The sequence below is a fragment of the Pezoporus flaviventris genome, unplaced genomic scaffold (assembly GCF_033815535.1).
Source record: "Pezoporus flaviventris isolate CSIRO_AGI_PZ_B2104156 unplaced genomic scaffold, CSIRO_AGI_Pfla_v1 ptg000078l, whole genome shotgun sequence".
NCBI lineage: Eukaryota > Metazoa > Chordata > Aves > Psittaciformes > Psittacidae > Pezoporus > Pezoporus flaviventris.
In genome coordinates, this window is record NW_026892626.1 from 18,292,858 (window position 1) to 18,320,568 (window position 27,711).

Consider the following 27,711-nt stretch of genomic DNA (forward strand, 5'->3'; position numbering starts at 1 on the left):
CCGAGCCTCCTTCCGTGGAGCAGGTCAGTGCTCAGGTTACTCGTTGGCATGACATGAGAACCCTTAAAGACAAACCATCTCCGCATAAACTACAGTGTTTATAGGAAGGAGGCTGGAGACAAACCACACCGAGTGACACATTAAAACGTGCAGTAAGTTCCAAGGATGTGCTTGGGCACATCGTGGCTTGCTCAAGATGGGACAAACAGCTTATCCTTGTCATACCTTAGGACAGTAAGGACAATCCTTATCATTCCGATCTGCTTTTTTTTCCCCACTGAATTCCTTGTTATTTGAGTTAAAAGATGCTCCTCATTTTCTGTGAGGCATAAATGATCATTTTAGGACAAAGGAGCACAGAAAACATAGCGGAGTTCATTAAAATGTACCGTGGTGTTGTCTAGGCCAGTACCAGCATCATTTAACAACATCTGTGCTCTAAAATAAATTAAGTATTAGGTTTGATAAGTATTTTGGAAAACAGATAAATGAATTTGGCTACGACAGGTAACACTTTCTCCTAAAGAGACCCATTTATCCCACTCCAGAGTTGAGCAGATAATACAGATCTCTCTGATAATCAACGTTAAAGTGTGTTTGGTAGGGTGCTATTAAATAATGAGGAAAGGCTGAGGTTGCTGGCTGTAATCACTGCAGGAAATGTTCCCCCTCCCCTCTGGAATTAATGATACTGTTGAAAATGTTTTTATGTCCAAACTGCATCATTTTGGAGAGCAATTAGCAGGAGATGAGCTGGAGGCTGCAGCAGTAATGTGCTGTCTTGAGTGTCACTCGTCTGTGCCATTACGCATGTCCCCCCCGCACATGGCCAGCACAGGAGCACAAACACACCTGCATCATTAGCCCTAAAAGTGACATTACTCATCACAAGGAACATGGAGACAAAGTGACTGGGCACAGCCAGGCTTTGTGCTTTCTGCCGGGCCAGGAGCACCAAGGACTCACTCCTGCAAAGCACCTTTGTGCCAGCGTGTTTTTCCCACCCGGAGCATGTGTGATACTCCTGGTGAAACGAAGCACTGGCTCTTTACCCAGTGTGCTGCTGGCAGGCAGCATCCCCGGCAGCTCACCCACAGGGGCATCTTTTGCCTCTCAGATGGTATTTACAGTAGTGGGTGTGTGAAGAGGGAAGCCATTGAAGGTTTCGTGTCCTTTCACAGTGCAGCAGAACTTCCATCAGCAGTGGAAGCTCACACCAGTCAGATGACACACTCCCACTAGTGCTCCATCTCAAACTAGGTCCAGGAAGTTTATCTGGAACAAACCAACATACAGCTCAGGGGTCCCTGACATAAGGAGGATGTGGAGCTGTTGGGAGTGGGTACAGAGGAGGCCACGGAGATGCTGTGAGGGCTGGAGCAGCTCTGCTCTGGAGCCAGGCTGAGAGAGCTGGGCTGGGGCAGCCTGGAGAAGAGAAGGCTCCTTGAGGGGAGACCTGAGAGCAGCTCCAGTGCCTGAAGGGGCTGCAGGAAACCTGGAGAGGGGCTTGGGACAAGGGCCTGTAGGGACAGGCCAAGGGGAATGGCTTTAACCTGCCAGAGGGGAGACTGAGATGAGCTCTTAGGCAGAAGCTCTTCCCTGTGAGGGTGCTGAGGCACTGGCACAGGGTGCCCAGAGAAGCTGTGGCTGCCCCATCCCTGGCAGTGTTCAAGGCCAGGTTGGACACAGGGGCTTGGAGCAAGCTGCTCTAGTGGAAGGTGTCCCTGCCCGTGGCAGGGGTTGGAGCTGGAGGAGCTTTAAGGCCCCTTCCAACCCAAACTTCTTTGGGATTCCATGATCCTATGGAATTCCTGCTTTCTTGATGTGTGCGTTCTCAGCCAGCAGAACAAAGAATTGTTAAAAAGCCAATATTCCAACTATTCACCAAAGCCTGTTTTCAACCCATCATCACTTTGAAAACTCATCCTGCAGTTGTATGTGAGTCATGGGCTTAGATTAATTTATTTTGCTGTGCAAAGAGGTTTTTATAATACTCTTCCAATGCATTGAATCATTCTTTGCTGATGACTTAAGGATGCTGGTTTATTTCTCTAGTGATTGCAAATGGAAGCTGGATTGTAGCGCTGAGTGTGACCCCAAAACATAAAGGAACATAATCATATATAATTAACTAGGCTGCAGTGTGTATGCTAAATACCTTGGTTGGTTCTTAGTTCTGTGTGTTGCCAGACAGGAAATGTTTCCTTTCCAAGATAAAGGGTTAATTTTGATGCTCAGGATAGTAAATTTCCACATTTACTCCCTAAATATCACCTAATAACATAAGAAGGAAAAGGCACTTTTCAAGTCATTTAGCCAGCAATAAATATACTTTGGAATAGTTGATAACTCTGCAGACGAGCACAACAAATCCATTTTGCTTAGAAGAGCAACAGATCAAATATTTATAGTTTGGCACTAAAATATTGTGCAAGTGTAGAGCTAAAGGTTATGCCTTGGATTAATTTCATATGCACAGCTTGATGTGGATGCGGTTTGTTTGCAGCAGGATGCTTCGTGTGTAACAGGGAGATTTGCTTCTATTTGTCAAAGTTTCTGTTAAAAGTGATAATTTCTTCTTTAAATAAGCCTCAAGCAGCCTCTTACTAGCAGTGACATCACCCAGGTACCTCTTTTTGAGGCAGGTTCCAATTCACAGCCCTGACCATGTGTAGGTTGGTGATACAAGCTTTTCTGAAAAGTAATGATTCCTTAAGAGAGGGGGAGGATGACCAGGGTGGAGCAGGATCCTCACAGTCTGAAGAGTTGTATTTTAAGGCACTCATAAGCATTAGCCTAGAGATAGAGTTTTCTTTAGTAACGGCTTGCTGGAGGGTGAGAGCAGAGTAAGTGCAGCTAACAGAAAATATAGTACCTAGATGGGAATTCAGAGCAACAGCACGGGAAAGGAGCAGCAGTAGGCTTTCAAGGTGAAACAAGAGTGTAAATTCCCAGAACCAGATGGATGAGGACCTCAGGAGAGCTCAATGAGCCAGTGTCAGTGGGCAGCAGCCAAACAGCTCCAGCTCCCTCCCTGCTCCTGCCCCGAGCGTGCTTTTCAAGTGACAAGATACATTTTCATCCCCATTTCAGCATTGCTAAAGTTTGGGAAGCTGGAGAGGTGAGATGGTAACTTTGGGAGTGCAGCTCAGAGCTTCTGCCCAGCCACTCTGCTCTGAGTAATTGGATGCTTTTTGTCTGCTGCTGGTTTTTAGTGAGGTTTTATCAATCTCACACCTACAGGGACACCATGAACAGTGAGAACTACATGTGGGACTTGGGCTTCTTGTAGATTTAGGCTTCTTGCAACACATTTGTAGCATATTTAAATCTAGTCGTAAAGCTGGTCCAGGAATAAGACTGCTAACACGCCTCCCTTTTGATATCTCCAAGGGGTTTACAAATATAGCTCTTAATCTGGCAAAGTGTTCATGCCAAGCAAAACATACTCCACCTGTGCAGCTTTGCTTGAAGACAGATTTTGTTCTCATCTCCATGTCCTAGAGCCCTCTACCCCAGTTACCTTACACACGTATAATTGTGTGTACTATATACCCTCACCTAATTACATCTCAAGAAAATAGAAAAGCACTTGGGGGCTATGTGAGATTGGGATAAGAGATCTCAGAGCTGTCAAAGACAAGATGCATCTCACAACTCTTCCTCCTTACAGTAAACACGCTTCAGATGGGAGCCAAATATACCCTGCACTTCATACAGCTGGGGATTAGCTCGCTTTCTATTGTAAATTACTTCTAGGAGAAAGACTGAATCATGGACTGGGAGGGGGCTGAGACATCTGCTTGCACTGGAGACACATCTGATGGCATCTTCTCTCCCTGCTCCTTCACCTGCATTTCACATTCTCCTCTTTGCTTTTCTAAGGCAACGCTGTCACACCACATCATCAGGATTTTTTCATCATGAGTCTTTGGTGGAGTTATGTCATGTCCAAATCACTCTGTGATGACATTGCTTCAGCTTTTGAGGTATTTAGAGACTCTCAATACTCCGCCAACCTGTTGGAGGCAGAATAGGCAGAACACAGGTCTGGACGGATGGGCAATGCGATGGTTCCTGACAGTTCATCCTTTCTCCCAAGTAAGCCCATCAGAGTCAGGTTGTCAAGTTGATGAGTCATGTAAGAAGTGGAGGATTGTGCCTGTAGCTCCTGAGATGATGGATAGCTTCATTAAGCTTGGGTAGGTGAGGACCCATGTGGAGTGTGGTGAGCGGGGCAGAGAACCTGGGCTGGTACCTTGGGTCAGTTTTGGACTCCAGTCAATGATTCAATTATTCCCTTTCTGTACTCTGGTTTTAAGCAGAAATAATTCCACTGACTCAGCTGGGTGCAGTGGGCTTTAATTATGGGCTGTAAAGGCCTTTGAGATCCTAAATGATCGATGCCTTGAGAGTGTGTGTGATTAGTAACCCGGATGCATGTTGGGAGCTCAGGATTCGAGTGAACAAACAAGTTCCTTTGACTGCATGAAACTGTGCAAAAGTATCCTAAGTCTGGGGTGGGTTTTTAACTTAGCTCTAATGGATCCATTGTTTCAAGTAAAGGTTTCTACTGCTCTTGTTATATCATGTGTGACATTTACAGTGCTCTTTGTTCCATTAGCAGAGTAATTTGAGATAGTTTATTATCCTTTGGAGACTTCTCTGCGTGCTGTTTAACTTCCATGTGACTGGACCCTGGAAAGAAATCTCTTAAAATAGTACAAGAGTCTAAAAATAGTGAGGAATTGTTCATTTCTTAGGAATAGAAGAATTAATTTAGTGCACTTTAATAAGCTCTGCAGCATTAGGAGACACCACTTCTTGTTTCCTCTTGCTCTTCACAGCCACCAAAGTATGCAGCAGCTTTCTCAAGAAGTCAAGGTGTGTCTTTCCTCCCGGTTGGAAATCGTAATTTGTTTGTATCAGTTCCCTTATTTCAAAGGAACAAAGAAACAGCATTTAATCAGCGTGTTCTGAATCACTGGTGAAAGGAATCACTCCGTAATCTCAATTTGTTACATGAGGACACACTCTAGATGCAAGAAAATGGCAAAGGCTGTTATTCCTGGGACGATGTGCCTGGGGTGCTGTCACTGTGGTCCCCAAGGGACTGAGACTGGTTGGATCCCGCTCCTGGAGTGGCTCATCCCCTCTCCCTGGCAAAGCACGCTCACTCTGATTCACCAGCAAGCTCAGGGGTGTGCTGGGTGCTGGGAAGAGTCAGGCTTTGCTCAGCCACATCTGTGGGAACAGGGGTTTCTTCTTGCCATTAAGACTTCACTCATTCCTGTCAAGTAATGCAGGAGGCTGGGATGTGAGTCTGGGAAAGTCGGTGAAGGGTGAACGGCAGAAACTCGGCATGCAGGGATGCAGACAGCTGACCTCCTCTGCAGCTGGGTGGGTATTTATCACACCCACCGCTTCAGATCTGATCTGCAGTTCCAAGTTGTGCAGAGGCTGAGCTTTGCACCTTATCTGAAACAACTGCCTGCAGCAGCTTTAGGCTTTGCTCTGGCTCAGGATGATTGAGATGAGCTCTTAGGCAGAAGCTTTTCCCTGGGAGGGTGCTGAGGCGCTGGCACAGGGTGCCCAGAGAAGCTGTGGCTGCCCCATCCCTGGCAGTGTTCAAGGCCAGGTTGGACACAGGGGCTTGGAGCAAGCTGCTCCAGTGGAAGGTGTCCCTGCCCGTGGCAGGGGTTGGAGCTGGATGAGCTTTAAGGTCCCTTCCAACCCAAACCAGTCTGGGATTCTATGAGTGTGGCATTGCCTGGCAGGGTATGAGCAACAAAACTCATCCCTGCTGCAACCCCTAACTTCAGCTCCTTGGCCAGTTTTGTGCCTCCAGCTGATTTCATGGAGATGAAGCCTCTTCTGGCTGGTTTGTCCCTGTCTCTTTGAGACAAACCTGCATCTTGCATGGGGAGGCAAAGCCAGACAGAGTCCCCAGGTGAAGAACCTTGGTACAGGAGGCTCCGTTATTTGCCAGCCCTGCCGTTCCCTTGTGTGGTCTTTGCCACCTCGCTTGAATGCTCTAAGCCTCCATTTCCCAACCTGAAAAACAGGATGATCCCAATTACCAGACGTGTGTGACTTTGCAGAGGGCAGGCTCTGTGCCAGAGTGCAGGAGGCTCCTCACTCAAAATGATGTTGCCTCCATCCTCTCATCATACTCCCACAGGGAGATGCAGTAGAGCCCAAATGACCCAGAAGTGTCATGTAGAGCAGTGTTAGTGCCCAGGCCTGCAGAGCCCCCAGCACAGGGCTGGCCCCTGCAATTGCTTTGTTTTCATGCTGGGCTGAGTCTCAAACCTTCCAATAAACACCAGAGTCATTATCATCAAAATGTGGGAAATGCTGTCATTAAACCAGCCCGCTTTAGTTTTCAAGTGCCTCTTTCTGGGACATCAAATTCATTTAGATCATTCTCAAAAGCCACAAATCCTGAATGGGTGCAGTAATGTGTGTGGTGGGAGGCGAGCACTCCAGGCATTAAATCGGGTGAGAGGGCTCTAAGAGAGCCAGGCTGGGATTAGTGCAGGGATTTAAGACGTGATGCCTCCAGCTTGTTCTTCTCACCCCCAGCCATGGGGTGTCTGGCAGTTTTTCAGACTGAAAGCCTGGTTCATGCTCTGATATCTGTGCTTAGAGCTGTGGTGAGGAAAAGGGACGTTCCTCTCAGAGAGCCCAAGCAGCAGATTCTGCCCCTTAGAAAAAGATTTTTGTTCCAGAATAAAAGAAAACCTTAATTCCTTTCAGCCCTATGGTACCATCCCACTCCCCTTCACTTTGACATACATAGAATAACATCATTAAGGATTCATCCGAGCACTGGGGCAGCTGAGCAAAGTCTCAGCTCAGTGTCCATGTAGTTGGTAAATGTGATGCTGGAGCTAATGGTTGTGTTTATTAAAGTGAAAACATGAAAGTGGGGCTTTCAAAAGGGCTTGAGATCAGCTGGACCCTTCTTGGGTGACCCCAAGCACCTGCAGCTTAGAGAAGTGATACAAAAGGCTGAAATCTCAATCTCATGGGAGTCTGTAGAAGACTTCCATGGGAGCCAGGATCTGTTCAAAAGCTTTTTATCTACTAAGAAGAACCAGGATTTTGCTCCTCCGGGGGAGATCCTGGCACAGAGACCACCTCAGAGCAGCACAGTGCTGTGTGTCTGCTGATGTGCTGTGATGTTTGTAGGAGCATCAGCTCCTGTGATGGGAATAGGAATCCTAAAATCATATTTTAGTTCCTTAGAACATAAATAGAAGACAAATTGCTTGTCAGCCGCTTCTTTTGGGAGGTATTTAAAAGTACTTGGGAGAGGAAACGTGCTCCCTGCTACAGATCCGGAGCTTTGCTCTATCAGCCTGAAGGATCTCCCAGAGCCTTGCAGACACAACAGGCTGTAGGCAGGAATCATTCACTGGGTGGAAAGAGTTCAGTTCAGTTCCCAGAGACTTTATCAGCGTGACAAGTTATTCAACTTATGCCAAAAATACACGTAAAAGACACTTCAGGCAGATCTCTAGGAATGAGCAAATCTTCCACTCCCGGGTGGGAAGGTTGAGCCCACGTTGGTGCAGTGAAATGTCAGCTCCTAAATCTGCTGTTTGCTCAGGGATGGGGCAGAGGCAGGAAGGAGCCTCTGCTGCCTTGTGCACACTGAGAGTCAGGTCGTTCAGAATTGATCCATCTCTCGGGAGGAGAAGGAATTATAATGGTTTTTATCGAGTGACCCAAACCTGGCAGAGTGTGTCCCATTGTGATCAGGGTTGGGTGGGCAGGGAGGGATGTGGTGCTGTCAGCATGCTGTACTGAAGCCATTCATTAATGGCTCTATCGAACAGGAGAGTGGTGAGGCTGTTGGCATGTCCAGAGCACTCAAAGGGTGACATGAATAGGCCACCCATCAGTGATATGCTCGATGGGAGATGGGAACCTGACTTCATCCTTACTGTAAGCCTGGGTGCTTCCAAGAAGCTGGGCCACAGGTGAGTTGGATTCTGTCGATCTGGTTCATTAATAGAAATGAGCCATACTCTGCACTCACTTCCAGTACTCCACTCGGGAAAAAGCTGGGAACCCCTTCCTGCCAACTGGGAATTTCACTTGCTACTGGCCTTTCTAGAAGAGGAAAACTGTGAAGCTCTGCACTGACCATCTTACACCTCCTCATGTCTTATTGCTGCTCTGCACTCCCCTTTTCCTCTTTCTCCCCACAGCCCCTAGCCCTGCTCTCCCTGCCCCTGCCTGGCCAAGGAGCTGGTTCCTGTCAGAGGAGATTGTTGCTTGGCCAAGATGATGAGAACCTGCTCTTGCAAACCAAGGGGTTCCCAGCGTGGGTCTGTCTCCTGCTTGAACACCCAAACACGTCCCAGACCTCAGCAGAGGGTCACAAAGCACCAACCTGTGAAAGCTGGGCTGGTAAAGAAAGCATCGCTGCGTGGAGAAGATGGGGGCTGGCTGGATGCTGGAAAGACATGAGAGCTCGATGGGGGGAAGCAGGCTGCCAGCTTCCTTGGAAGCAGGTTAAGATAACACCAACAGGGAGAAATGCGCTCAGAAGTGGCTGGGAATACCAGGTCCTGACATTTCTCTGGCTATTGAAGGCTTCAGTGAAAGGAAGACAGATTGGCCAATGTCCCATGGGAATCAGGGATTCATCTCTGGTAATCTTTTTTTCCTAAAGAAGACCTGGAAGAGCAGGAGCAACTCACTGAAGTAGCTGCTCGGGTGGAAGTCAGGCAGTGGCCACTTCAAACTGCGATGGAGAAGTGACCAGGAGTGAACAGTGATCCCAGCGACAGCGGGGGTCTGAGCTGTGCATGAGCACAGCTGGAGTCTGAGCCCCACCACGGACTCTGTGTCTTGTCTCTTCTCATCACTTTACACCTCCAAAACACTTGTGACTTTGCCCTGCACCGAGGCAAGTTCATGGGCAGCTGAAGCACGGGGGGGATGTTAGAGCTGAGCGAGATGGGAGGCAGGAAGACAGAGGAGCCATGGGACACAATGCTCCCTAAGCCCTCTGCCTCCCAGCACCAGCATAATCTCTGCACCAAGGCAAGTAACCAAGGCAGGGCTTCAGTCTCCATCACCCACCTCCCTCTGGGACCCCACTTGGGATGGATTTTGCTGAAAATCACTGCAATTTGTTCTTACTTACGATTCCTGTGCCTTGCAGTCAGTCAGTCCCTCTCTAGGCAGCGAGTCTTACCTAAGGAGGGATCCAGGACCCTCTGAAGGTCCTCACTTGCAGTCAGTTTATAACATCTCTTCCTCTGGCAGTAAATCCTGCTGCTTTTGAGCAGGTCCTGAGGGTCTGGGGCAGGTGCTGGGCTGTGGAGAGGTCTCTGAAGTGCAGGGGAATACTCAGTGCTGCAGGGGGATGTTGAGTCATGGGAAGTATGCTCAAGGCTGCAAAGGGGACCACAGGGAGGTTGCTTGGGCAGTGAGGAGGATGCTCAAGGATGCTTGAGATGCTCAGGGCTGCGAGGGGATGCTTGGTACTGCGGGGGGGCTGCTCAAGGATGCAGGGGAGATGCTCAGCGCTTCAGGGTGGATGCTCGGAGCTGGGGGGGGGATGCTCAGGGATACAGGAGGAATGCTCAGGGCTGCAGGGGGGATTCTCGGGGCTGCGGGGGCATGCTCAGGGATGCAGGGAGGATGCTCAGGGACACAGGCAGACTGCTCAGGGACAGAGTGGGGATGCTCGGAGCTACAGGGAGGATGCTCAGTGACACAAGAAGACTGCTCAGGGACAGAGTGGGGATGTTCGGAGCTACAGGGTGGATGCTCAGGGATGGAGGGGGGATGCTCGGGGCTGCGGGGGGGGGGGGGGGGGGGGAAGATGCTCAAGGACGGGAGGCGTGCTCGGGGCCGTAGAGAGGATGCTGAAGGGTTGCAAGGGGAAGGCGGGGGCCCGCAGGAGGCGGCAGGTAGGAGGTGCGGGGGGCCGGGGGCTGCCGGGGCGGAGCCGCGGGGGCCCCTCCCGACGGCCGTTATAAACCGGCGGGGAACGGGCGCGGGGCAGCGATCGCTGGGGCGCCCGGGGCCGGGGTGCGCCCTGCCCGGCGGGATGGCGAGGGGGCAGCTCTCGGGGGGTGCCTGGGGGGCCCTGGTGCTGCTGGGGCTGATGCTCCCGGCGGCACCGGCGGGCGCCTGGTACAAGCACGTCGCCAGCCCCCGGTACCACACGGTGGGACGCGCCTCGGGGCTGCTCATGGGCGTCCGCCGCTCCCCGTACCTCTGGCGCCGGGAGCTGCCGGCCGAGCTCCCGCCACGCCCCCCGGGACCGGCCGCTGCCCCGCAGCTGCCCCCGGGCCGCCCCGACGGGGAGAGCGCCCCGGCCGCCCCGCCGCCGCTCGGCCCCGGCCCCGGCCCCGGCCGCCTCCTGCAGCGCCTGCTCCGGCGGGGATGGGGCTGGGGCGGCCCCCGCCCGGCCCCCGCCCGGGTTCCACCAGGCTCAGGTAACCCCGGTCCTGACGGGCGGGCGGGGGGCGACGGGGACGGGCAGCGGAGGTCGCTTTTGAGGGCAGCCACTGCCCGGGGTGCGGGCGTCGTGGGGCGGTGCGGCTGCGGCACCGCGGGGTGCTGCGGGCGGTTCACCAGGTAACGGGGGTGCACGGAGCCTTGGAGGGGGTTCAACACGTAAGTTGGGGTGCGCAGAGGCTTGGAGGGGGTTCACCAGCTAACGGGGGGAGCACAGAACCTTAGAGGGAGTAATGGGGTGCATGGAGCCTTGGAGAGGGGTTAACAGGTAACTGGGGGTGCACAGAGCCATGGAGAGGGTTCACCAGGTATCTGGGGGTGCACGGAGCCTTGGAGGGGGTCATCAAGTAAATGGGGGTGCACGGAGCCTTGAGGGGGTTCAGCGGATATCTGGGGGTGCACAGAGCCTTCGAGGGGGTTCAGCAGGTAAATGGGGGTACACGGAGCCTTGGAGGGGTGTCACCAGTTATGTGGGGCTTCACAGAGCTATAGAGGGGGTTCACCAGGTAACTGGGGGTGCACAGAACCTTTGAGGGTGTTCAGCAGCTAACTGGGGGTTCAGGGAGCCTTGCTGCAGTCTCCCATCCTGCAGGCAGGGGGGGTTTGGGGTGCTCCAAGCACGGAGCTGGGCTGCCCCGATGTGAGGTGCTCCCAGTGTGACCCCCTCAGCACCCAGCTCCCTGCGGGGCTCAGCTGAGCTCCGGGGGCAGCTTGCAGCTGGCTCCAGACAGTCAGTTTCTTGCCTTTTATGTAAAGCTGGAGCCAACATCCAGCTGAAATCCACGGAGGCTTTTAGCTGTTGGATCAGCCCCTGAAGCATGTAGCTCTATTCCTCATTCCTTCATTTGCTGGAGGAAATCTGGGATTAGGATCTTTCTGGGACAGCCCATACAGGGAAGCTCAGCCCTGTGTTACGTCTGCACCAGTTCCATTGCCTGGCTGTGTGCCGGCAGAGCATCCCGGGTACCACTCTGAGGCTCCAGACATGCATCCATGCATACACCCCTTGATTTCACAGCCTAGTTCCCACGGGATCCTCCAAGCCCTGTATTTAGGTGTCTGCATGGGTTTCATCTGCGTGGTTGCAGTCACCACAGGTTGGATCTGAGCCCATGGAAGAGAGTACTGGATGAATATCATGGATGCAGCACTGGTTTAAGCACTGTACAGAGCAGAATCATGGTCCCACTTGGGGAGGGAATGGTGCACAGTTGGATGCTCAGGTGAGGCTCCAAAATAACCCATCCCCTCTTCTCTTCCAGCTTCTCCCCCTTGAAGACATGGCTCTGATCCGCTGAAGGGGCTCAGCTGAGATGCTGCAAGCACCAGAGGAGCATCAACTGCCTGAGGTGGAAACTGCTCACCCTGCCTGGTGGGGAAGAGTCTCACTGGTGGATGTCCTGGTACTCTGACCTCTCTGACACCATACAGACAATTGCGTTCCAAACCAACCCTGGTTTTTCATGGCTGCTGCCCAGATGCAGTGGTAAATTCATGTTGTTTTCAGGTCAACCCATGCTCTGGACTTGGGGAGAAATAAACAGGGAACAGAGTTTATTTTTGTTGATTTTTTTTAGCTTTCTGGCCTAGCTGGTTTCAGTCTGACACAACCATGTCCCTTTGCTTCCTAGGAACCTGCCCTCATTAAATGAGAATCGATCAAAGGAAACTTTGCCTTCCTTGTGCTCTTGTGTTGTGGGGTTTCTCAAAGCAAAACCTGGTGCAGACACTTCAGCAGACGGGTCACTCCCAGATTTTTCTGACATGATTTAACTCCTTGACACAGTTTCTTCTGCAGCTTTACAGTAAATCCCTTTTACTGCCCGTATGGGAGTTCCTGCCAGGCCGAGTGTCAATTAAGATGACAGAGTTAGACTCTTTCCTGGACTGGGCTGCACAACAGCTCTGTGAGTTCTTGCTGCTCCAGTTCTTTATTTGCCTGCTTAGAATGTAACATCTCCACTGATGAAAAATAAATGTTACTCCCCATTAAAGCAGGCAGAAGCATCAGGGCCAGGCAGGAGCCCATGGCGCTGGAGCGGGTGGGATCTGAGCCCAAAGGGAAACTGAGGCTTGGAGGGGCTGAGCCCGGCTCCTGTGAATTGCTGAGCTCTCACCCGCCGGCGCTGGCAGAGTTTGCAGGAAATCTGGCAAAAAGAGACGTTTCCACCCTTTTTGTATGAGCTGCCTGCTCCTGCCAAGCCCCTGTGGCTGACCATGGAGCTGGGAGAGCGGGGTTTGTGCTGCCTTTGGTTTGGATCTGAAAGGAAAGCCCCTCATGGTGCTCATTAGGAAGTGGGGTGCACACTGAGCCCTGCCTGCTGCTGCCCCCTGCATCACCCCCCACCAGGTCTCAGGGTGTATTTCAGGTGCTGTAACACGTGAAATAGCACTCTCTCCCAACTGATTCCCAACGGTTCTTTACTCCATGGCCTCTCTCCTTCCCCCCCCCTCCATGGTTTTCTAATTTCTGCTCTTCATCAGTGCGGTGCTTGGATGGGTCAAATGAGCCGCGATTGCCAGTAACCCATTAGGCAGCTGCACTTGAGCGGGGCTGTACCTGTCCCAGTGCCAATGAGCCTGTGGAGTGGCCCCTGAGGCAAAGTGCCCTTCCTGATGGAGGTAAGTGATAAATGAGGTAGAAAAGGTAAAGTGAGGGGGATGAAGGGTGATGTGATGAGAGATGAGGCTCAAGTGTGCACTTTCACCCTCATCTGTTGGAAAGAGATGCTTCTATGTGCAATTACTGGGGCAAGGCAGCCAGACACTCAGTTAACCACAAGCCCTTCACTTCTCACCTTGTAAAATAATGTTTCCTGTTGCTGTTGAGGAGCATGAGCTGACTCCCCAGTGGGGTTGTAAGATGATTTCCTCTGTACTCCCAGCTCTCCAGAGAGGACTGGGCTTTCCCTGGGGATCAACAAGCCCCATAAGGAGGAAAGCTTAGGGTGGTGGTTAATGATCCCTGCTGCCTTGGCAGGACCCAACAATCCCTGATGGATGTTCATCTCATCCCTTCTAAAAGAGAGCTCCTGGAGGAGATGCTGACTTTCCCACAGTCTGCCTCCTGCCCCTCTCGCTCTTTAGCTGCATGCCCAGACCCACAACTTGGACCATCGGGACCCCATGGATGCTCCAAGATAAAAAGCAGCCTCGGGGGTTCTTGGGGAGGATGCTGGTCTCTGCCCACCATAGGCTGTGTTTGCAGCCAGGAGCAAAGAGCGAGGACAAAAGCTTTTAGGGGAGCATGGACAGGCGGAGAACCACAGCACCATGTTAGGATCCTGGCCCTGGTGCCCCCTGATCCCCATGGAGCAGCTTTGTGGGGGGTAACTGCACCTCTTTGGGCTTTGGGAGACATGGCAGCGCTCAGAAGCCACCAGATGACAGTGGGACACATCACCCCTTCCATCCTACCATGTCCCACCAGGTCCCTGAGGCTGTGGAGGGGTGGGCAGGGTGCAGGGAGTGCCAGGAGTGAGTGACTTTGCCATTCCATCCTGCGGCCACACTGATGGCAGGGGATGAAGAGCGCTGGGGAGCTGCAGCAGGGGTGAGGATGAGCCAGGCCACCATGCCCCCACCCCTGTGCCCTTGCAGAGCGGGGAACTGCTCCCATGGGAGCCCCTTTGTCTGCAGAGCCCCAGCCAAGACCACAGGCCTGGGAGGGGATGGAAGCTCAGAGCTAAAGCCTGTCCTGCTGCTCCATCTCGGGATTAGGGCAGCCCAGGAATGGGGCTGCTCCTGGGCTCTGGGTCCTAGCACAGCATACGTGGGGTTTGGACCTGGATCCAGCTGCTGGTCCAGATCCATCCCTGAGATGCCCCCTGGGATCTCTGCAGACCCAGCTCCGCTCTCTGGAGCCGGGGCTGGCTGGCACAGGGAAGCTTTCCTGGATGGAGTGCGCCATCACCCAGCCTGCCGTGCCCGGAGATGCAGTTTGTTCTAGTGCAAGAGGAATCCCAGGGGCTGCGTCGGCAGGAAGACGTCCCACCCCAACCCGGCCCAAGCCCAAGGCAGCTCCCTTTCCTTCCCAGCTCCCCAGCCTCTCCCAAGCGAGCAGCAGCATCCACCGGGCACACCAGGACAGGGGGCTTTGGGGAGGGCAGGAACCGGCAGCCCCGGGGGAGCTGGGGTGAGCTCACACAGGGGCTGGTCCATGAGCACACACAATGACTGCAGGGCCCCTGCGTGTACCCGGAGGAAGAAAACTCCCCAAGGAATTTCCTCCTCTGCGGCTCTGCCCAGGAGCTGTTCCTTGCCCCGCTGGGATGCAGGATGCCGGGGCTGAGCTGGGATAGGTTGAGTGGCTCCTGTTGGGTGCAGCGGTGGCTGGGAATGGAGAACCCTTGGGCAGAGCTGGGTACCCTGGATACTCCTGGTGCAGAGCCCCAGGCTGCAGGACCCAGTGCTGAGGGTCTCATCCTGTCCCGCCGAGCTGTCCACAGCTTCACACTGACACCACCCAGGGGAATTGAGGGAAGCTGGAGATAAGGGGCAGGAGCTGCAGAGAACAGGAGATAATGGTATCTCTGTGCGGGCTGTGTTGCCTGCTTCCAAGATGTCCAGGGTGCTGATAAGGTGACAGTGGCTTAGAGACACAGACACAGATCTCCTGGCTGCACAGCCCGGGGCTGTGCCTGGGGTGCCTGAGGGGAAACACTGGGTTGGGACCCTTCGTGGGTCCTACACTCCCACCCATGAGCCCCTTGCGCTGCTGTGACTGGGCTGGAAGAGGAGGTTTCCCATCTCCATCCACCTCCAGCCCTGCAAAACACCTCTTGATGTGCTTCTGCTCCTCACTCGGGCCATCACCACCCTGGGGCTCCCACGTCTGGGGCATCGCTCTGCTGCTCTTCTGGCAGGGCAGGAGGTGGCTGTGGTGCAGCGTGGCAGGCTGGGTGCTGGCAGGGACCTCAAGGGTGCATTCCTGCCTGGGGAGGTCCCTTCTGCCACGATGGCACTTCCGCAGACATGCTCTGCCACCAGCCTCGCCCAGGGATGGGTGCTGCTGGGAAGGGGTGCTTGGAGAATGGGTGCTCCCAGGGACAGGGCACCCCAGAGCCAGCCGGAGGGCTCCCTGCTTCTCTTACATCCGTGTCCTTGCTGCGGCAGGCACAGTGGCACTGCCTCCGGCTGGCATCCGGCTCAGGAAATGGGCTGTGCCAGCACCAGCCTCTCCAGCAGCAAATCCCTCTGCAGTCCCGTATCCATGTGGTTTTCCCATAGCTGCCAGAGCCATTTCAGCTCTTCCAGGGGAGAATGGAGGTCAGTGTGGGGTGCCCATGCTGTGGGGACATGGTGGGTGCAGAGCAGGGTGGTTTGCACAGCACCGGGATGTGGGAGCAGCATCATTGCTTCCACACTTATCCATGGATGTGGGAGAGCTCAGGTCCCCTCCAGCTCGGTACCTATAGCACTGCATCTGCTTGCAAACGAGAAGGGACCTGGCAGGTTGTGCAAGAGGGATGTCCCAGCTCTCAGCAGCCAAACTGAACTTTCTGGACTTTCACAAGCCACAGAGAGTACAGTTAATGCTCCTAATGATCAGTTCCCCTTCCACCCCCAGAAATCTAACCTGGAAAACCTTTACAGCTCAATAGTGCCACACACAGAGGCTCTGAGAAAATGAGACGCTGCTTTTTATGAGCTCTCCTCTCATTCCCCGTTTCTCTGGCAGCACAGATAAATCATTGGCCTTTCCCTGCTCCATGTGAGCTGCAGCTCGCAGCACCCGGCAGCCCCATGCTGGGTGATGGTGAAATGAGGGAGGGATGAACTCGGCCACATCCATGCAGGTGGAAAGCCCAAGACCTCATTATTAGCGGTCAGAGCTAATTGCTGCAGGAGCAGCAGCTTCCTGTGGGGACCATCAGACACCCCCAGCGATGAAGGTACCGAAGAAAGGAGAGCTTTTTCCTTTGGGCCATCATCTGCCAAAGAGGAGACACGTTTTCAGCATGTTCTCAGGGGCAGATCTGATGGCTTCTCCCTTTCTCCCTTGCCGGGATGCAGGCTGCTGCCTTGGTGTTGTCCTGCTTGGGGATGGGAGCTCCGCCAAAGGGAGGGCAAGGAAAAGGCACAGCCGGACACTCCTCCCTTCGGCTTTCGTGAGACACCGTTTCCACCTCAGCCGTGGGAGATGCTCTTCCTCCCGCTCAGCCTCCTCCTCCTCCCCAGCAGCGCGTTTGGCTGCTGTTTATCCGCTCCCTGCTCCATACCTGGCTTTCCACCACGGAGCTGGGGATCACTGAACTGGTCACAGCCAGGCTCCACATCACAGGAGACCTTGGCCGCCTTCTGCCTTGGGGTGGAGGAAGACCTGGGTCCCTGTTCCCGAGCTGAGGGCACAGCACAGCTCCCAAAATAGGGGGTTCGGGGAATAAACGCTCTGGTTTAGGCTCCCCGAGTGTGAGACCAGCAGCAGGAAGGCAGAATTCCTGCGCTGAGTCGGGGTCTCCCCAGTCCCACACATGTCCCTGCAGGAGGGGACCTGATGGTGGGGCTCGGTCTGGGGTCCTGATGCCCTTGGGAGTGAAGGCTGGGGTGCCCTTGGATGTAGACAGGGATGCTTGGGCGTTTCCACTGGGTTATGTCCTCTTGCCAGGCACATAACACTTGGTATCTGACCCTCCTGTATTCCTCTAGGAGGAATAGATGTTTTCTGGGGGGAAAAATGCCTTTTAGGGACACTGAAGTTGGAAAAAAATGCATAAATCCCTGCCACACTTGAGCAAATGCCTGTGCTCCAATGAAAACCAGCCCATTTTCACCTTTTTGAAACGCTCTTTTCTCCCTTTTCTCATTTTGCCGTTTCAAAAGACATTCCAAAGGGTTAAAATATTCCGACCACCCAAAAGATTTTCTCCCCCATTGTTTTTATTGCATTGAATAAAGAGAAAAGGGTTTTTTGTTGAAACCAACTTGACACAACCCCTCCTCCTCCCCCCCGCCCGGGCTTTGCTCTGGTCATTGAGTGGAAAAATCAATTACTCGCGCTCCTCCAGCGCGATAAAAGGCTCCGGGACTCCACAAAGAGGCTCAAGGGAGCACTTGTGTTCTACAGCAATAAAACAGGCCCCGAGCTTCCCATCTCTCCGGTTTCCTCCGGTGTCACCCAGGATCTTGTGCTGGCATCGGAGCTTCTGTGGCAAAGGGGCCTGGGCACAAAGGCAGCCGGTGTCGTCCTTCTCTCCTGGGATGCAGCACCCAAGCAGCACATTCCCTATGGGAATGAGGGTGGGCAGGGTTGCTGGAGGGGAATAATGCCATTCTTTTCCTCTAAGACACACCACCAAGCATCATTTAGTTTCAAGCATCATTCCTTTGAAGAGTGATTTTACATCTGACTGCAGTGAAGTCTTTTTATTCAGCAGACAACAAATTAGGTGAATCAATATTCACTTCTGGAGTCTTTTCTTTGCCACCTCAAGCTGTGTTTGCTTCAGCTCTGTAAAGACCTGGTAGGAAAGCAGCTGAGGAGGAGAAATACCAGAGGAGGGTGAGGAACCTGTGACAGAGGAACGCGGTGCCCAGCGCTGTGAGAACTGATCTGGGTCATTTCCTCCTTGTAAAAGATGTCAAGGAAATGAAGACCAGGAATGTAGAAGGGTGAAGATGGTTTCAGCCAAACAAGCTCATTCCAGGTGAAACCCGGACAGCCTCTCCCATGGGCACCCGGGATGGAGCAGGAGCCTTTCCCCGCCAGGAAAGTCTGGGATTGGGCCAGCAGAGCTGCCCATTGATGAGCACCATCCCCGGTCCGGGGCTCGGTGGGACACGGAGCATTTTGGAGCTCATTCATGTCAACCTATGGAATGCATCAGCCCATGAGCTCCAGCGAGTGCCAGTCTGGCCAGCTCAGTGGAGACATCCCACCAGGACCTCTGCATCTCACTGTGGTCAGAGGCTGGGGCTGGGTGGGCAGAGGAGCTGCTGGGCTCCATCCTCCCTGCTCTGGACCAGGGGATCCCAGCGCATCCCATCAGCTCAGGATGACCTCTGGATGCATTCACAGCTTCTGCTCCAGGCCCTGCTCCCCACAGCTTCCCCTCCATGGTCCCGTGTCAGGGGGGAGCTGCGCTGACCCGGGGATGCTGATCCCCGGCCCCGGTACCCCGAGGGTGCACATTCCGGGGGTCCCAGCTCAGCGGCTCCATGCCCGGCAGCAGTCCCGGGGCTGGCCTGGGGGTGATGGGCTCCAGCCGGTACCCGCGGGGCTGCCACCGCCTGGGGGCTCTGCACTGCACCGGGAGCGGGGGAACGGGAACCGAAGCCGGAGCTGAGCCCGCGGAGCCCGGGTGGCTCCGATCCGTGAGAGCGGGAGGCCTCCATCAGCCCCGGGGACAGCAGCGGCCCCGGTGCCGGCCCCGGAGTCAGTCCCGGTCGCGATCCCGGTGTTGTTCTGGTGTCGGTGTCGATCCCGGTCTCGACTCCGCCCGTCCCCGTCCCCGTTCCTCGCAGCGGCTCCTCCCCAGCTCCGCCCGCCCCGTCCCCGGCCCCTGCCCGTCCCCGCCCGCCGCGCTCCCGGCGCCGCGGGGCAGCGCGCAGCATGGCCGCGGTGCTCAGCGACCCGGCCCCGGCCCCGGCCCCAGCCCCGGCTCCGGCCGCAGCCCCGGCCCCGGCTCCGGCCCCGGCCCCGTCCCGCCCCTCCGCGCCCGCCCCGGGCCGCGCATAAAAGCGGCCCCGCGGCCGCCCGCCCGTGCCCGCCCTCCCGTTGCCGCCGCCGCCGCCGGGCCATGGCCAAGGACCAGCTGAAGCCGCGGCTGTGCCGCATGCTGAAGGGGGAGAGCGGTTACGGCTTCCACCTGCACGGCGAGAAGGGCAAGAGCGGGCAGTTCATCCGCAAAGTGGAGCCCGGCTCCCCCGCCGAGGCGGCGGGGCTGCGCGCCGGGGACCGCGTCGTCGAGGTGAACGGGCTCAACGTGGAGCAGGAGACGCACCACCAGGTACGGGCAAGAGACCGCGGTAACCCTCGGGGTGAGAGCCCCGGCTGTGGAGCTCCATCCCCGGCTTGGCTCTGCCCCGCTCCAGCCACCATCGGGTGCTCATAGAGGGGTGGTTTGCACCCAAAATAGCCGTGTTGGAGCATCCTCGGGGGCATGGCGCTGGTGGAGCGGGGTGGGTGCCCCCCAGAATCGAGGCCTGGGCTGCAAAGGGGGGGCTTTTGTGTGCCTGGGACTCCGGGTTCCCGGGAGAATGGCTGCACGGTGTGGTCTGACTCGCTGCTGTTGTGTAAAGGTGGGAAAGCCGAAGGTGTTTCGGTATGGGCAGGGCGCTGCTGTGTTATGCAATCTCTGGTGGAAAGGAATGGGGAGACTTGGGCTTTATTTCCAGCTCTTGGCCCCTTTGGGTGAGCTGCTCCTGCTTACACAGCCCGGAGCGTAGAAAGGTGCCTGAAATTCTACCCACCAAGCTCTGCAGATGCTCAGCAGTTTGGCTTTGCTGAGATGGGGCTTGCAGGGGCGGAATGGTTGGTGTTAGACCGTGGCTGTGACTGGGGGGAACTGAGCAAGCCATTTCTCAGCTCTGTAGCAGAAGCTGCACGCTTCAGCCTCTGTCATTTTCTGCTTGTAAACCGAAACTTGCGTTTATTCCATAGTTTAGGCCGAAAACACAAGCAATGAGATTCAAGCTGCTCTGGGGACACGGAGCTCTGGGGCACACAGCCCTCGGTGGGCTGGCTGGCCTGTGGGGCTCTGTGAGGTTTGGTGCTTTAGTAACCTAAAACATGCATCCAGCCCTGCTGCCAGCGCTTTATCAGGGCAGAGCAGGGATGGGCCACGTGTAGCTGGTGGACCTGGCAGGGGTTTGGGGGTTGTAGCCATAGATGTGGCTGTGCCAGAGGTGAGGCAAAGCCTTCCAGGTGGCTTCAGTAAAGGCCTCTCCACAGGCTTGGTGTGCTCTGTGGCTGAGTGAGCCTGGCTGGGTGATCTGAGCCAGCTGTGTGTAGTTAATGTTTGTCTTGAATGCGATTTCAAACCCCTTGAAGGAGGATTCCCGTCTTTGATCCAGCTGGGCAGAGAGGAGGGCTCAGTTCCTGCGAGGAGCTGCGTCCTACTGGAAGCCACCAGAGCTCCCCGCTGAAGCTGGGATGGGCAATAGCGGAGCGGAGGCAGCCAGCTGAGCCTTGGAAACAGGCAGGGCTCTTCCATAGGCAAGAGAAACGGGAGCAACTCTCCTGCCTTCCATTTTCTGCTGGTGGAGGCAGGATGGAGCCCTGGCAGTCGCAGAGCAGTGACTGGGATGGAGCGTGTCCGCTCCATCCGGGGTGTTGTGGATCTCGCTGCTATGTTCCTGCTGTGATGGCATTAGTAGGTGTGAGTGTGCAAGTGGGAGCAGCCCGCTCAGGAATGCTCTGGGATCGCTCTTCCTGCCGCATTGATACAGCGAGAACATCGTCCCTTAAAACAGATACCCAGCACTGATGGACTGGACAAAGGGCGATGCCATGGCCATGGCTGGTCTGATGCTGGCTCCTGTCAATGGGATACAGCAGCCAGTTTGCTGTGGCCTCTCCTGAGGTCCCCAACCTTGAATGAGTAGCTAAGCCTCTCCGTGTGCCTCTGAAGCTGCGATGGGACAGAGCCCGCAGCAAACAAGGCCTCGCTGTTTGGGTGTAGCTGTGTTTCGAGCTGAAGCTGGCAGCATTTTTGTCTTTGTTCTCTGTGTTTTCCTGGCCTTACCCAAGGAGCAAAGGCAGAACGTGTCCTCAGGGCGTTTCACGTCTTGGATGCAGAGCTGCATCCTGACTCCTTGGTTCCTTGTCCAGGCGGGCAGAGCAGCGGGCTGTGCCCAGAGTGAGGTTAACCTCCTGATCCCCATTGCAGTGCATGGGCAGAGGCATCTCCTTTGGAGCAGGAGGGATGAAGGGAGCTGCTCCCGGTGGCACCATGAGCCTCCTTCCTGGGCAGACCTTGTCTGACAAGGGTGGAAGGAGCCGGGGCGGCTTGGCCGGGCTGGTGTTGGTGTCTCCAGGGTGAAAGCCTGGGTGGAGCCGCGGAAATCATGCGGCTGGGCCGGGGCTGTGAAGGTCCTGAGGTGCCGGATGCGCAGGGGAGGCTGCGCTGTCCTCGGAGGAGCTGCGGACTCGAGGCTCTGTGACCATGGCTCGGAAGCGGGTAGGGTCCTGCTGCTGCTTTGCCTTCCACCTCGCTGCTGTGCCCCCAGAGTGACTTGCTTGGGGAGCTTGTCACCAAAAACCCCTTCTGCTCACCCACTCTTGGGGCTGGGGGGTGCTTGATCCGCTGCTGTTCTCGCTGTGGCTGTTGGGGACCTCGGCAGCGCGCTAATCCCTGGCACTGCACCATGGCAGGTCGGGATCTTCTGTGGTCCCTCTGCATTTCCTCGTGCTCTGCAGGACTCTGCTGCTCGCCAGTGACTGACTGCAGCCCTAATGCCTGGAGCACCCAAACTGCAGGCAGGGTCTGGGTGTGGGACTCAGCATCTCCCTCCTATGCCTTCCCCGTTGGCATTGCCCATCTGCATCTCCTGCCACCGCTGCGCGCTGGCTGCCTGCTCCCGGGTCCCCTCTGGGACATGTGCCCTCGCACAGGTGCTGCCTTGCTGGTATCAGCAGCACCGTCTGATGTCTCATGTAAATGGATCTGAAAGGGAGCAGATGGGTTTTCTGGGGCTTGCTGGAATAGCACCCTTCAGGCTGGTTACGGATGGGAGCCCTGGGCACGCTGCCGCGGCGCATGGAGGCAGGCTGCAGCCTGCAGCGGGTCGCCTGGTCTGGGACAAGCAGCCTTGTCTGCAGTGCATACATTTCTTGTTGGCTGTGCGTGTTTGTGCCTCACTCGCAGCCACCGGCTCTGCTGACCTTGAGTGGAGCTCGCAGGGAGTAAATAAATGCTGGCTAATTGCGCATTAGGCTCGTTTGTCGCTTCTAACCTTGGCGTTGTCTGCCCAGTGTGACCTAGATCAGAGCAGGAGCCCTGGGAGGGGGGACCAGTGCTGCTCTAGGGGTTCCCAGCACTCCTGGGGGGGAGCATGGCTCTGTGGTCCTCAGGGCCACGCCGTGGCTGGGGATGGCTGTGGGACAGCATTGCCAGCGGTACCTCTCCTCCTCTTCTCAGTGAAGGCCTGTGCAGGGAGGCTGGAGGTGGATTCCCTTTACCCTGCTCCCATCGCATCCCACCCTGCTCTGGTTTCCTCCCTTGTCTGGCCGGGATTGCCTCCTCCTGGCTCTTCCCACCGTGAGATCCTTTCAGAGCCTCTGCCAGTCACCGATCCCTCCCGGAGCTGGGCAGCAGCAGGACAATGGTCCCCATTCAGCACTGTCTGGAGCTGGATCCCAGCAGGGATGGGCCCATCTCCTGCTCCCAGCACCGGCTTCTGTTATCTGTGCTGGCCCCCAGCACAGAGCGAGGATGAATGGGTAGATCAGGTTCTTTCTCTCATAAATCTACATTGGATTTTAGCCAATACACCAGTGTGGTGGGGAGCATCCAGCCACCAAATGGCTGGTGGGTGCTTGGTGCCTCCCTGTGCACCTTAGCTCTGCCCTGCCCTGGGTATTGGGCAAAGAAAGACACCCCAGATGAAGGCAATGAGGGTGGGCAAGGTGGTTTGCTTGTTGGGACAGGCTGTGGTGTCCCTCTAAGGGACGAAGCAGGCAGCAGGGTTTCTGATGCTCAAAGGCAACGAAGCCCCTGATGCTGGGCAGTGTGTGCAGTTTGCCTGGGCAGGGCTGCCCTGTGTTTGCAGGGCATGGGGTGGAAAGAGCCATCTCCATCACCCAGGAATGCAGGCAACACCTCCTCCATGCTGGGGGGGTCCCTAAAGCTTGGGCTCTCTTCTCCCCCATCACCAGTGGCTGGAAGTGACGGTGAACGTGAACCCCGCAGCAAGAGTGTGGGGGGCTTGATGGTCCTCGGGTCCAGCTCTTCCTGCCCCAGCGGGTCCCTGCCCTTCGGCTCAGTTGTTCCCCTCCTCTCCAGGTTGTGCAGCGCATCAAGGCCGTGGAGACGGAGACGCGCTTGCTGGTGGTGGACAAGGAGACGGACGAGTACCTGTGCAGCCTGCGCCTGACGTGCACGGAGGACATGGTGCACAGCGGGATCCTGCTCGGCTCCGCCGTGCCTCCCGCCAAGCCGGCGGGCAGCGACAACGGGGAGGTGTGGAAGCCGCAGCTGGAGCTGAGCGGGGACGGCCTCCAGCACCACTCGCACAGCTTCTCCTCGCACGGCAGCAGGAAGGTGAGCGTGAGATGGGGAATGGCTGCAGGCACCCTGGGGGCGCGTCCCTCTGCTTCCCATTGGGAAACGCCTTCGGGATGCGGCCGTGGCTTCGGGTCCTGGAGCGGCGGGTGAGCTGCACCCCTTTAGCCTCATGTGCTCTCGCGCAGTGTTGGCTGCTGGGGCTGTGCTGCTCTTTCCTCCCCTGTGTCCCTTAAGGGGCTCCAGGAGCTGTTGGGGGGTCACCAGCCCTGGGATGAGCGAGCCCATAGAGCCTCAGTTGAGGCTGCTGTCCCAGTGGGGATGTGGTTGAAGCCCCTGAATGAGCTTTTCTCCCTTCCATTATGTACAGGAGGGAGGGAACATCTGGGATGAATGTGTTCTCAGCTTTTTTGCTTAACTAGGGAGGAAATTAACTCTTTTTCAAGTGGCCAGGGTCTGGCCTGCGATCCTGCAGCGAAGTGCCTTTTATTGGTAAACTCCTTTCCAACAAGGAAAGAATTTGGGGTGGAAAAGGTCCAGTTTCCATGGCTGCCTCGCCACTGGGGCTGTGCTGGAGACGGCGCAGCCTTGCACTCAGCAGATAACAGTGGAGCTCTGCCTTCCTCAGGCGTGAACGTGGCAGGAGCTGTGCGAGGCTGGCGGTGACTCCAGCCCCTCTGCAGCATTATCCCCTTTCATCTGCTCTGCATCCATCCTGTGCTTCCGGGCCGGGAGCAAAGATGCTCAGCATCCTCCTCCAGCACGGAGCTGCCATAGGCGCATTCCTCCTCCTCTTCCTCCTCCTCCTCCCTGTGGAGCTGCAGTGCCTGGTTGGCCTCTGTTCCCCCACCTCACAAGTAGGGTGGTGGCTGGATGCTGGCCCAGAACTCACTGGTGGGAGGTGGGAAAGTTGGGAAAGCTTCGTGTCCTCAGGAGCTCCCTGTGGGGAAGCAGCTGAAGACGTTCCCTGTGCGGATTAGAGGCGATGCTGGCGCGAGGCACCGGCGTCTCTGCTGATAAGGAGGTTTCACCCCTGGTCCTGCCCTCTGGAGCTCTTTCTCATCTTGCAGAGGAGGATCCCCCTTCCCTGGGCTGGCAGGGGCAGGGCTGGAGGCACTGAGTACTTACCTACTGCATGGCTTAAAGGTGCATATGATGGTGCTGGGAGCGTTTCCATGGGGGTCAGTGCCGTGGGGCTCTGCTCAGCCCCATGCCGGTCAGTGGGACCGGAGCTGTTGTGGGCAGGGCTGGGGATGGCGTTCCAAGCTGGGGATTTCCTATCCTGCCTCCGTTTCATTTGCTGGTTCCAATCCAAGAGTGAGCGCGGACGGGAAGTCAGGCGAGGGGAACGGGACGGTCCCTTCCGGCCTTTGGGTCTGGGCTCCTCCAAGGAGAGGGTGGGACAGGGAAAGGGTGGGGGGCAGAGGTGCCTGAGCTTCAGAGGGGCTGGGGCTTTTGGTGCTCCCTGTGCTGGAGCTGGAGGTTGGAGCTGGACAAAGGGGGAATGGACTCTGGGGTGATGCCCCCGGTGTGGGGTTGGGGACAGGGCAATGCTGAGCGTGGTGGGTGATTGCAGAGGCTCGGGTCAATGGCTGGTTTGCTCCTGACTCCGCAGGTCATAGCTCTGCGTAGAGCAGGCACTGCAGGCTTTCCTGGCCGAGGTCGCTTCTCCATTCTGGGGCTGTGGGTCACCCTGCTATGAGGGTTTCAAGGGCTCTTGGTCTGGGTGATGTGATGCTCCAGCTGTATCCCCACGTGCAGCTGGAGGCCAGGGGAGCGATGGTGGACCCCAGTTCCTGCAGTGCTCAGCAATCCAGCACCCTGTCCCCTCATGGGGCAGCTCTAACCTGACCCTTATCCGGCAGGTCACAGGTACTGGGGCCACGTGGATTGTGCTGCTCCAAGCTTGGGGGGCTCTTTAGGGGGGGATCCTGTCCTTGCAGTGGGGCTGTGGCAGCTGGGATCCACTCTGAGGCTTGTCCCAGCCACATGTGGGGCCTTTGGGGATGTTTAGTGAGGAAAAGCAGCTCCCTCCCCCCTGCAGACCCGGTGCCGATGCTCGGGGCTGCTCCCAGGAGCACGTTTCTTTGGGCACTGTTTGCTTATGTAAAGCTGCTGCTGTGCTTGGTTTGAGGCTGGGTTGTTCAGTGCAGCCCAAAGCAAGGAGCGACTGAGGCAAAGGGAGGGGAATCTGGCACCCGGGCTGGGAGGTGATGCAGGGTGGGCATGGTCCCCGGCGTTAGTCTGGATAGGGAGGTCAGTGTGCACCCATGGCAGAGACCTGGGATCCAGGACCTTGTGCTCCAGGAGCCAGGGTCATGGCATGAGTAATTGGGGATGGATTTAAATCCCTGCTGCCCCCATTGCAGTGCTGCCAGCTCCCGTGCCTAGGGACCTGGGACCGCGGTGGCACAGGGAGCAGGGTCTGCCTTGCCCCATCCCACATTGCTGCCCCCATCTCTGTGCCTGCTTGGGTTTGCCACACTGCATCCCTTGGGAGTGGAAGCCGCAGGGCTGTCACTCACATGCTCCTGTGGCCGTTGTGCTGCTTTTCCCCAGGGCTCTGGCTCTAACCTGCCTGGGGGGTTTGGAGGTGGTGGGAGCTGCTCTGGATGTGTTGGGTGCTGGGTGCCTGGTTGTGAGCTGCTTTTATTGCAAAGGTGCCTTTGCATGGGGAGCTGGTGGTGGCTGTTAATGGGATGCCGGGGCTAACGGTGTGGAAAAGGCAGCGTGCTGCAGGGCTGGTGCTGAGCGGTGCTGCTGGGGGTGAGACACTGAGGGTGCTGGCACAGGGTGCCCAGAGAAGCTGTGGCTGCCCCATCCCTGGCAGTGCTCAAGGCCAGGTTGGACACAGGGGCTTGGAGCAAGCTGCTCCAGTGGAAGGTGTCCCTGCCCGTGGCAGGGGTTGGAACTGGAGGAGCTTTGAGGTCCCTTCCAACACAAACCCTTCTGTGTCCTTGGGACTTGCTGCCTCTCCGCCTGCTCCAGGTGTGTTTGTAGGCAAAACAGCAGCCATAAAGCCACTGAGGCACGGTCACGGTGATGCAATCCCCCTCCATCACTGCTCCCGTCTGCAGGGGGTGGGTGTGCAAAGGGAGCTTTGCATTGGGAAACAACCCCCTGTGTGTAGCTGCCAGATCCCAGCAGCCCGTTGGACCTGGGAAGTTTAATGCAGGGGAATCAGCAGCCGGTTGTGAATTGAGGGGGGGACACAATGTCAGTGTCACCCGAGTGCTGCTGCTGCTGGCAGGAGCTGCCCTGTGCCGGAGCTGATGCGCTGGGCTCCGCAGGAGGATGGATGGGTGCCGGGTGCCTGTTGGGACCTGCAGTGGTGGCAGCGCTGCCGTCACGACAGTGAATATTTACCCTGCTGTTTGGGTCGGGAATGGGAGCTTTTGTGCTGCTCTGCAGCATCCTGAGCCGGCAGCTTTGTGCCGCAGCGCTGGAAGGGGGATAACGCGGGACAGATGTTTTGGGAGAACTTTGCCAGCTCAGTTGAGGCCCAAACCTTAGGGCTTGTAGAATAACCACAAGGATGTAATGAACCCGCCCTGAGCAGAACGGGCTGCAGTAATTACGGGATTAAAGGAAAAATACCCCAAAACAAAGGGCATGGTTTAAATTAAAGCACTCCCCTGCAGCATCCAGCCCTGGGTCCAACCTGGACCGTTGTGCAGGCAGAGCTTGGGGAAGCCCATGGAGCTGTGCCCATGTCTCTGCCCTTCCCACTGCAGCTCTTTAGGTGGGTGTTGCCAGCCTTGCCTTTGGGATCAGCACCTCCATGCGGCCCCTATGGCAGCGGTGGAGCTGCGGGGAAGCCTCGGCCCCATGCGGGCACTGACCCTGCTGCATTATTGATGGTGCTGGGCTCCCGGCATCGTGTGTCAGGAGTCAGGGCTGGTGCTGCGGGTGGGCTTGAGCTCCAGCAGTGTGGGGAAGGGAAAGCTCCTTGAGGGGAGACCTTAGAGCAGCTCCAGTGCCTAAAGGGGCTGCAGGAAACCTGGAGAGGGGCTTGGGACAAGGGCCTGTAGGGACAGGCCAAGGGGAATGGCTTTAACCT

At 56.1% G+C, this 27,711-nt stretch overlaps 3 protein-coding genes across 6 annotated transcripts in view; all 3 read left to right on the forward strand.

Moving 5' to 3' along the window:
- The first annotated feature begins 8,989 nt into the window (after positions 1-8,989).
- Positions 8,990-27,711, forward strand: part of TSC2 (TSC complex subunit 2) — an 81,965-nt gene continuing 63,243 nt past the window's right edge. Inside the window, exon 1 of the mRNA XM_061473935.1 lies at positions 8,990-8,993. The gene's annotated coding sequence lies outside the window, so the exon portion shown is untranslated. The remainder of the gene's footprint in view (positions 8,994-27,711) is intronic.
- NPW (neuropeptide W) lies at positions 9,847-10,632 on the forward strand. The gene has a single exon (XM_061473619.1). It carries the CDS (start codon positions 9,848-9,850, stop codon positions 10,610-10,612), a length of 765 nt encoding a protein of 254 aa, XP_061329603.1. The 5' UTR covers position 9,847; the 3' UTR covers positions 10,613-10,632.
- The window catches only part of NHERF2 (NHERF family PDZ scaffold protein 2), a 31,701-nt gene continuing 23,128 nt past the window's right edge, over positions 19,139-27,711 (forward strand). Inside the window, exons 1-2 of one of the 4 annotated variants that reach the window (XM_061473947.1) lie at positions 19,140-19,436; positions 23,433-23,690. In XM_061473947.1, the coding sequence (XP_061329931.1) occupies positions 19,227-19,436; positions 23,433-23,690 (468 nt within the window). In that variant the 5' untranslated portion in view covers positions 19,140-19,226. Of the gene's footprint in view, positions 19,437-21,458; positions 21,609-23,432; positions 23,691-27,711 lie in introns of those variants that run through there. The other 3 variants (XM_061473945.1, XM_061473948.1, XM_061473949.1) reach the window with 3 other exon arrangements.

Bases quoted from the DNA above. Each gene is read 5' to 3' on its own strand.
- NPW (XM_061473619.1), top strand. From the start codon at position 9,848: ATGCTCAAGGACGGGAGGCGTGCTCGGGGCCGTAGAGAGGATGCTGAA.